This window comes from Aulonocara stuartgranti (assembly GCF_965226115.1).
Source record: "Aulonocara stuartgranti genome assembly, chromosome: 11".
NCBI lineage: Eukaryota > Metazoa > Chordata > Actinopteri > Cichliformes > Cichlidae > Aulonocara > Aulonocara stuartgranti.
In genome coordinates, this window is record NC_138947.1 from 3,039,108 (window position 1) to 3,049,689 (window position 10,582).

At 40.4% G+C, this 10,582-nt stretch overlaps 1 protein-coding gene across 2 annotated transcripts; it reads right to left on the reverse strand.

Annotated features, from left to right (window-relative positions):
• Nucleotides 1-641: 641 nt before the first annotated feature.
• On the reverse strand, nucleotides 642-5,334 carry etsrp (ETS1-related protein). Of its 2 annotated transcripts, none has more exons than XM_082551094.1 (8): nucleotides 5,110-5,334; nucleotides 4,726-4,807; nucleotides 3,245-3,334; nucleotides 3,083-3,151; nucleotides 2,624-2,773; nucleotides 2,294-2,533; nucleotides 2,067-2,185; nucleotides 642-1,492 (listed from the first exon to the last, which is right to left on the reverse strand). In XM_082551094.1, exons 1-8 carry the CDS (start codon nucleotides 5,164-5,166, stop codon nucleotides 1,214-1,216), a joined length of 1,086 nt encoding a protein of 361 aa, XP_082407220.1. In that variant the 5' UTR covers nucleotides 5,167-5,334; the 3' UTR covers nucleotides 642-1,213. The 2 variants fall into 2 exon arrangements, with proteins under 2 accessions (XP_082407220.1, XP_082407219.1); XM_082551093.1 differs by having other exon boundaries at nucleotides 3,245-3,367.
• Between the last annotated feature and the right edge of the window lie 5,248 nt (nucleotides 5,335-10,582).

The following is a 10,582-nucleotide window of genomic DNA, read 5'->3' on the forward strand; positions in this document are numbered from 1 at the left end:
CCATACTGCACATTTTGGTATCAATTTGATACAAAGTAAATAAAGGGCAGTGTTGCTGATACCGATACTGTTGTCTTATAAAGGAATCTTGTGTAGAGGAGAGCTATGTGTCATGACTAATAGTTTACAATGAAGTATATGATATAGATGACAAAAGGAACCATTGTGGTGAAGTGATTCGATCTTTCTGTTAAGTTACGCCAGTGCAAAGCCAAACAAAGAGAAAAGAGCAGGATAGAACTCACGGAGCAAGTCATATAAGACGAAGGGGAGCAAGGAAGTGATGCATATGGCCAAATGAGTATAAAAGGGGGCTCTTAGGAACATTCAGGGTTCTCCCTCTAGTTCTGATCAAAGATCTGAACAGTTTGAAATTATTAGATTAGAAATCCGAATTAGCTCAAAGTAGATTAACTTGAAAAGTATAATTTAAGTGATTTGATTCTATTTGATTCTGATTTGATTTTGAAAATGAGAAAAAAAACATATATAAGATAAATCTTTCAAAATTGTTGAATTTTTAAAAAGTTCTCTTTTTTTAAATTAGTTGTAGACGCATGAATCCCTCTTTGTCCACCAGGGGGAGCTGCAGTATCATTAATTCCCCCAGCCTAATTTTATAAAAGAAGACTTTAATTCAACACGTTTATATACAGTTTATTTACATCAGACAACCATCACACGTCACTGAAACCTTCACAGCAAGTGCCTGAAAACCGCCAGTTTGTTATTCAGAGTATCAACAGAGGTAGACACGAGTTTTGTATTTAGAAAATAATAATAATAATAATATAAATGCACAAAACTCTACATAGGGTTCATATAAACACTATTTACAAATCCATTCTTTCTTTAGAAAACAAACAAACAAACTATCAAACATAACAACCCCAGAGGAACAAAGTACAAGTAACCCGAGTGCTTAAAATACCCCTGGCTGGTGTCTGTGCTGCACTTAAAACAACCTGAGGTCAAGTAGCTCTTTTTATAGAAACATTTAAGAAAATATGATATGATGTCATTAAATATTGGCTGCACTATGGATCTATATACTTTTAATTATTATTCCCTGAAATGCAGCATCTGTAAACTGCCTACATCAAGTTCGTCCTCTTCCACGAGGCTTGAGGAAGCAGAGTTCACTTTGAAGGCTGAAGTACTCAAAACGTTCAGGTCTGTCAGCCAGCAGCACCGAGGCTCCTGGGGTCGGCCCCTACTGTGAAACCCACGTTTCACTGCTGTGATCAGAGGCTGTCGATACCCCAGAGCACTGCCAGGACTCTGTGTTTGTGGGTAAAACGTTCATACTGCTCAGGACCTCCTGTGCTGACTTCCCCAGCATGCCCTGCACGTCACAGACGAAGCGGTAGACGTAGCGCTTGCCCGCCGTCTTATGGATGATGTTTTTGTGGTAGTAGTAACGCAGGCCACGGCTCAGCTTCTCGTAGTTCATCTTTGGTTTGTTCTTGCACTGACCCCAGCGCTTCGCCACCTGTGGGATCACCAGCAAACACATGCTCAGAAAAATACAATAGAAATGAGTAATGTAATTAAGTAAATGTACTAATAAAAAAATCTGTTAAAGTTTATAATAAGTAAGATGATTTATTTAAGTGCTTCTAAAAACAGAAGAATCCAAGTGTTTATTCAAATGCATTACATGTTTGTGTAAAGCAGTAACATAAGCAGATTCTGTCTTCTATCATTTTATTCCCACATAAATGAATCCTCACACCTTTCAGTAAAGCTGTGCAATGCTCGTTTCTGCCCCCTGTCAATCTGGCTCTATAAGTACCAGGATGAGCAGCATCAGCACTGCAGGTAATATGAACAGGGGCCCCCATCCAGTCATTGCTCTGTTAAATGGTACAAAGTTTCAACACCAGCGGCTCCATTTTTAGGAAAACAAGTGATTCCCGGCCTGACTTTCTTAAATGTGATCAACGTTTCTCCCCAAAGTACAAAGACACACTCAAATGGAAAGTTTTGTGAAGCAGGTAAGAAATAACCTTTTATCGGTTCCATGTAGTGCTCAACAGTGGCTTTGTCTAAAACAGGATTCTTACCTCTGTGGGGTCAGACATCTTGAACTCCCATCCGTCTCCAGTCCAGGAGATGAAAGTGCGGCAGGCAGAGTCCAGCAGAAGCTCCAGTAAAAACTGCCACAGCTGGATTGGACCGGAACCTGAATGAAGAGTTTGTAGATAAATGAATGAGGTCAAAGTAAGTAGCTGGCGCTGTAATGTGTAATCCATGTGTCATTATACAAAGAGGAAAAGAAGCAAACTCTAACCTGGATAAGCCGACATTCCTGTCATCTGCCCCTCCCTGTCCAGCCTCTGTGGAGGGGTGTTTTTTCGTTTCACCACACGGGGGCAGTACTGCTCTGAGGACTGGAGGCCGGGGTTTGAGGGACATGAGGCCATAGATGGGTGTGATGGAGGGGCAGCTAAGTTGGGGGACTGATATTCAGACCAAAAAGACGAGGACTGTCTCTGTGCATCCGAGTCAAAGTAGCTCTGATCTGTTTCGCCTGCACCAAACAGAAGAATCACACACTGAACTACAAAGATCAGGTCACTGGAAAAGTGTTTGGTTTTAACCCACGAGTGAAATGTCTTACTTTGTACTGAGTTTGATCCCGCTCCTGTGAGGAAGGGGCTGTGGCTGCCTTCCACGGCAGGGCTGAACTGTCCGGTCTGGGGCACCAAGTTCTGGTATGTCTGAGGAGACTCCTGGTATCCAGTTTGTGACTGGTCCACTGCCAGTCCATCTGTGCACCAGGAGAGAGTTAGTCACAAACACAATTCCCTTAAAGTCAACTTTAAATGAGGTCAGTGTATGCACAAATAAGCCCTGTAAGCTCGGGCTTTAATCTGCTCTGGAAGCTCAGTTCCAGAAGATTTTTTTCTGCTCATGGTTCTGTGTGATGTCACAAAGAGGAGATACACACAAATATCTGTTTTTAAAAAGTAGCTACTCAAAAAGCAACTCTCTGGTGTTCTCGAATAAAACATATGAACACTATAGGTCTCCTTTAGAGTTATTTCACACGTAGCATCAGTGAACGTGAGACGCTCACCTTGTGGATACGAGGCCCACCAGTTGAACTCCTGGTATGTATCCAGGCTGAAGAGGGCAGCGTCACTCACTGAAGGTAAAAGAGCAAAAAATACAAGATAAGTCAAAAATACTTGACTTTAATAAGCAAGCAAAGTATACCAAAACACGTTTTTCTTTTTACCTTTGGTGCCATAAGGATGGGAAGCTTTTGGCGGCTCCGGGTAGCCGCTGTCTGCCGCGTATTGCTGCTGCTGTCCGGGCGCTTTACTGTCTAACAGAAAAGACAGGTCTTCACCAGGGTAGTCTGGAGGTTCAACATAATACAGACAGATGGAGTCAGTGAAGGATGGTGAAGACAGCAGGGAAGCACAGCTCTTTTTAAAGCACCAAGCCGATACAGGATTACCTGTTTAATCGTGCAAACCTTAAACTAATTCATTTTACAGCAGTTTTTTTGCAGCACAGGATGACACTGCTCTTTGTGTCTGGGGGGCATCTTATACATAATATATGTATAAGATTTGCTATAATGAGCAAACAATGAGGATAAACCTAATATACATAATTAAGATTACACTTTTTAATTTAGTAAAGGGTTGAAATACTTTTTTGTAACTTTGTAAAACAAAGTTTGTCTTGCTTACACAGCTGTACTTACAGCTGAGTAAGCAAGACCTATTTGCAAAACGCTTAATTCCTGATAGACTAAGGTGATCCGTGACTTTACTTTCTTTTGCAAATGTTTAAATTATGTTTGTTTTTAAGGTGGATTTTTTTTTCTTATGACTTAACAGATGTGATGACACTGTAAACTCTTTGGCACTGAAGGCACCACCAGCCCTCTGCTGCTTATAGCCTCATAAGGATAACTTTGATCCAGCAGTAAGAGCAAGTTAGCTGCATTATCTTTAAGCTGATTTTATGATTATATTAAGGCAAACAAATACAAAACATGAACTCAAAATCTGCTATGAATGTATAGTTTGCTGTAAATATGAAAGACTATGCTAAAATGCCGGTGTGGTGCTTTAAGAAGGAGGTTAATCAAAGCTCAGTTCTGCAGAAAAAGTCATGGAGAGAAGAATTGTGGGAGAAATCTATAAGTTAGACTTTGGAGTTGGGCTGAAATCGTGACGTGGGACATGAGAAAAAAGAAAAAAAGGCCCCCCAGGTTTTTTCAGTTCTATGGATGGAGGCAGCTTGGAGGAAACAAGGCAGGGAGGGGGAGGAAACACCAGCGGAGGGAGTGTGACAGAGTAGTGATGGAGGGATGGGGAGTGGGGGGCGAGGGCTCTAAATCTGTTGGAGGAGGAAGTCTGGAGGAAAGGATTAGGAAAGACAGAGAGGGGAGTGCAACACAGAGACCGTCTTTAACCTGACCACCCTGCGTCTCTCTGTCTTTGCAGATCTCAGCCCATTCAGACAATTTCACACACACATAATCACGGGCGTGTCAAGGACTCGCAGGGAAAGCTCTGACAGATGTGATGACACTGTCTGCGAACATGTTTCCTCTGTCCTTCAGCCGCTCGGCTTCAGAGGAAACAGATCGCACAAACATAAAAAAACCTGTGTCTGATGTGTCTGAGAGTTTCAGCGCCGTGCACCAGGATCAGCAGGAAAGCCAGATGAAGCAACATCAGAGGGATCCACTAAACTCACCATAAGATGCAAAGTCGAAACCAGCTGGCACTTCCTGCGTCCTGAAGTCTTCTGTGTAGTATCCGCTCTGGCAAACCTCCATCTGCGGTCATATGATTACAACTTTTTGTCACCACTGGGAATGAATTCAAACTTACAAACGCAGTTTAGAATCACGCGAGTGGGGCTGTAACGTTTCCCACTGGTGTTTATCTCGATGAATAATTAGGGAATAAATACATTTTTAAAAAATCGGAAAAGCCAAGAATCCTGCAGTTTTCTGTCAGCTGACGTCCATCCGTGCAGCACAGTTCACGCTCTAAACTGCTCGTTGTGGATGAACGACACTTGCTGCTCATTTTGTGTCGCGTTAAAATATATTTTAGTTTAAATGACCGAGCTTACCTTTACTTTGGAGTCGGCGCTTCTGTCTCCTGCTTTGATCGAAGTGTCCCAGTACATGTGGCTCCTTCACAGCTTCTCCTTCAAACTTGTACCGGCTGCAGCAGCGTGGAGTGGTCACTCTGCGGTCGGCCGCGTCCCGTTATAAACTCAGCGAAAAGAAGTGGGCGGGGCGCGTGCCCGCGGTGAGTCGTGACCTGCTGCGGCACTGAGGTTTGTTTAACACCCCCCACCCCCGACCCCCTTTCCCGACCCCCTCAGCAACAAGTCAATCAAACTTTCATTCATAAAAGCGTCTCAGGTAACAGACACGCGAATGTAGCTTATTCCAAAAAGAACAATTTATTTATTAACTACACAGAAGTTCAAGATTTAAAAGGGGGGGGGGGGGGGGGGGGTATAAATGTTGCTGTAGAAAACAAACTTGCATGTATGAGGGGTGTGTAATTGAGGAGAGAGGATTAAAAATGGGATTAAAAGAAGATAACACGCTGAAAATATAGTATTCATAAAGAACAACATTTGGAATTCAAAAGTAGTCCATTATTGAAGTTAAAGTAAAGAAGTCCATTTCTTTCTTTCCATGCCATTCAGACTGAGAACATATACAGATACTGACAATTTTACCATCTTTCTTATTCCCTTTGTTATCGGTAAACTTGTTCCTCTTACACTGCACCCGTATTTAAGTCTTTTCTTAAAACTGACTGTTTTCTTCTTTTGTGGAGGGAAAATGGTCACTGCAGATGAAAAAGTGAGGGAGGAATTTCGTGACATGGTTTAGAATAAGGACAAAGAAAAAAAGGTGTCTTCAAAACGAGTATGCAGACATGATCACATTTAAAGGTCGTCCATCAGGACATTTGGACACATTTTCCTGCATTAAGGACACTTTGGTACCTTTGCATGGATTTGTGGGAGAAAAGTTTCATACAGAGGAGTTCAGCATTTAAATGGTGATGCTCCCGGGTACAATTTCATTTAATTATTCCAAACTATTCTCATTTATTATTAGCCATGCTGAGTCAACACACATTCAGACATGTTTTCCTGTTTTTCTTTTGTGTTTGTCTCCAGACTGAGTTCAATGAGTTGATTCAATTCCCTTTGATATTAGGCTTTTGTTAACCTGCTTAAACGGGGCCCCTCTTTGTGTCACAGAACTTTTACACACAAAAGTTCTCGAGTTCTTTTAAAGCTCAGGTGAGTTTTACTTTTAAACTTTCCGTACATTTGAAACTTGTTGCAGTCTGTTGTGATTTTCAAGACTTGTGAACATCTCATTTCTGTTACTGACTAAAATGAAGGAATACAGACAAACATTAACTTCAGATTAGTTTGAAGTGGCCCGACAACGTTGGGTTTTCAGATTTTTTTATCGTAGGACTTCCTTTTCCTTTTTCCTTACGGCTCCTACATGACTCAGATTAAACTTCTATGTGTGTCAGAGGGAAAATTACTTTTACCACAAAAGATTCAGTGGTTTTATGAATCTGTGTGTGTGTGTGTGTGTGTGTGTGTGTGTGTGTGTGTGTGTGTGTGTGTGTGTCGGGGCCCCCCCCCCCCGACACACACACCCCAGTCAGAGCTATTCCCAGTTATGTGATGGGGGGTTTTCAGTCCAATCCTCCTCTTAAATGCAGGTGGCTGTGAAAGTTTGTGAAAATAGTCAGTAACACGACGTTAATTATCTTTTTGTCACACACACACACACACACACACACACACACACACACACACACACACACACACACACACACACACACACACACACACAATGTTCATTTTTATCCTGATTATTCTACAATAAAGGGTTACAGTCAGCACTAAACGTACATTTATGCAGAGCTAGAGAACAAAGCAGATACCTGAAGGGTAAACATTTGGATACATAAAAATGGGCAAATTAATGGAGATTATAAAGGCACAGAATAATAAAGTCTAAGATTACATGTAATACTTAACACACTTTAGCCTAAAGTCATAACTCTACCACACAACTCATCACACTGCAGCTGTTAAACAGTTCATTGATGTCACTGCCAGTGAAGTGATTTGTAGGAATAAAACACACTAAAACAACAAGATCCGGATTTGTGAGTCAATTAAATGATTAGTCATTCGACAAATTAATAGCCAACACATCTAATAGTCGGCTAATTACTGAAGTCACACTTTTTTATGATAGAAACAAATGTTTTTTTGGACTGTAGGCCAGATAAAAGAAGACATTTGAAGATGAGATAAGGATTCCCGTTTAGTTTGACAAAAAAAAATGTGTCAATTAATTAATTAGTTCCCTGAAAACATTTAAGTGAGAGATTTCTGTCTTGTCTTTCTGTGAGTGAAAACAAAGACAACATTTCATACAGATCATGCAAATAGGATGATTTAAAAACTAACTAACTGAGAAAAATTCAAAGTCACAGCACTTTCTCTTAATATCCTTGGTTTTTGGATATTTAGTCAAAACAAAACAACTAAAAGACTAAAACATGAAATTAGTTATTTAATCAGTTAGCAGATTAAGAAAATTAATAAGAAAGAATTCAGAGTAAAGACTGAATCGACTGTTTTTCCTTTCATGTCTGTGGATTTTTGACATTTTTAGCTTTTTATCAAATTTAGTCAAAGTAAGAATATCTCCCCAGCATGAGGCCCCTAAATTAGCCAAATATGATTAGCTGTAAAACAAAAATAGCCAATTTTGTCATGGACAATCATGATAATCAATTAATAATTCAATCATGTATGTCATTGTTTTTTCCACTGATAGTTGGACAAAAAAGAGACATCTGAATATCAAACTTAGTATTTCTTACTACTTTGAGTTCTTTTAGGCCACAGGCCGAACAATCGGTCGATAAAACAATCAATGAATGAACAAAGAAAAATCTGGTTATTAATTAATGGTTCTCTCACTTTTTTCTTTCATTCCGTTGTTTTCTCTCAGTCTTCTCTGTGTGTGTCTGTAGTGTCTGGTATGTTACACAAAATAAAAATACCACTTTTCTTTTTCACATTTTGATATTTAGAGGCACCAAAGATTGACCCTCACGAAAATAACACATTAACTAATGTACCACCTGTAAAGCACGATTTTCAGTACAATAAAAAATGACAAATTCTTTCCTTGCTAAACATAATCAATAGTTCCACATACACCGCTGCAGGTTTTACAGCAGATGGGTGGCCTTGTAGAGTGTATTTTTATCGCGTCACTGAATGGCTTTAACATATTTCAGAGCTGCGGTCACTGATTGTCTGACCAAATAACTGAGCCATAGTTTGGGTGGGGTTGAAGTGGAGCCTTTTGAAATCAGAGCTTTTGCCAGTCGCTTTTTTTTTTAATGAGGTGGGAGGAAGAAAAAATCTCAGTATCTTTAGCAACCATTCGACAAAACAATGGCCCGTAAAAAACACACAAGCAGCCGCTGAAGAAAGTCTGAAATCACGGCGTGAGTGGCTGCAGCAGATAAGGCCGAGCCCAGAGGCTTGTATAAACAAACATCTCTGCTATTCAGCTCGGACACACACACACACACACACACACACACACACACACACACACACACACACACACACACACACACACCGCGCCGACTCCATCTGGAAAAGTGCAGCCGGCTGAAATCGTGCGTGGAGACGGGAGTCGTGATTGGGGGCCCCACCCCAACACAAGGACACAACCGGGATAAAGTTACACAACAGACCAAGTGATTAACAACCGTCTGCAGCAAACTGTCAGCTCTGGAATCCACCGGGAATAATCACACACACGGACAGCCTGCGAAAGGAAACTGTCAGCGACGGCACCAGAACGCCCCAGAAATGAAATTCATCAGATTTACTGGAAATCATGAAGGTGTAACCACAACGCAGAGACACACCGGTTACAAAGGCACGGGAATGAAACCGGCAGGGAGAAATCATTTCGACCAGAAACACCAAACTAGATTTAATCCGTGGCCCACGAAAAAAAGCTCAATTTGATCCTTTAAGTGGGCCGGAACATTTATTTGAATGTAAATAGGTCTATTGTGATGACATCCACGGAGCAGACGATCAACAGCCTGAGACACAGTTCATTAAAGATGAAAAAACAAAACAGAAAAGCCTCACCTGCATTGTTTCTGCTGTTAAACAGCTATGTGATCATTTATTGACGTGATGAAGATATATCTTCAGTATATCTTCATGTCTGTGTTGTAATTTAATCTAAAAAAAAAAAAAGATCACCATAATTACGTCACTGCTGTTTTCATTGACGCGTAAAGCAAAGTATGGGCCGGTTTGGATCTTCGGAGGATGTTTTCTCAGGCCCGGGCCGCATGTTCGACAGCCACGTTTAATACGTCAGCATAATGTTAACGCAAAGGTTACTTTAGCTCAGATGTTGAGAGCCATTTTAGGCCATCTTTTTTCGCTTGCAGTCCTTCACAGCAAGACTGCTACGTATCAGAATGTCACTTCACAGATCAAAATAAAATCAACATAACAATATTATTTTAAAAAACATGAAAATTGTTTGTGTTGTGTGATCTAAAAGTAAAAGAAATCCTGCTTTTTACTATCATATAGGCATTATTAAGAAAATATTGATATTTCATTTTAAATATCCTGATCATCACAAGTTCTCAGTGTTGTGTATGGTACATATTTATAAAGACAACATTTATTAAAACACACACACACACACACACACACACACACACATTTAGTTCATTTAGTTCTTAAAGCAGCAGAAACATGAATTTCATCTTGTTGAATATAATCGTGTTTTGCGTGTATTTACTAACCTACAGTTACGTCATGCGGTTATGTGGGGCTTTGGATTGCACAGTACTTTTTGAATTGTGATGGCAGAGTAGTTTTACCTGCTCTAATCCCTTTATCTTTACAGCCAGTTTATTTTTTTGTGCTGCTGTAACATCTAATCCTCCCAGCAGGGCATCAATAAAGTGCTATCTTATCTCACCTTTCCCCTGCTGGTAAGTTTTTCAGTTTTACTTTAAAAACTTTGTTTGGTGATTTGTGACTGTTACTGTGTGGCTAAAATATATTTTCCCCAGAAGCCCCGAAGGATAAAAGTGGACTAATTAAAAATATATCTTTTATGTTTCATAAAAATCCAAAAGTTCCTTAGTTAACGAGCCAAGGGCCACATTTTCTACAGCAGTCCTGAATGAAACAGGAACCTCTTATTAAGAGGGCCTGTAAATTTCATGAACTGCACCGTGCTGATGCACTCTGTCAAAGCACTAACTGCCACCATGAACAGCTCTTTTTTCCCCACTGAATGTAGATCTTCTAAAGGTCAGACGCGTTTTTCAAAACGTTACGATCTTTATGAACATGCAGGAAGTTGAAGATTTTTTTTAAAGTGACAAAAAGAACACAAACAGGGGTTTTTTTGTGATATAATCTTTCCTTCTCTTATAAGTGGGGAGGTGAGCATGGGGCTGCAGTACTTCTT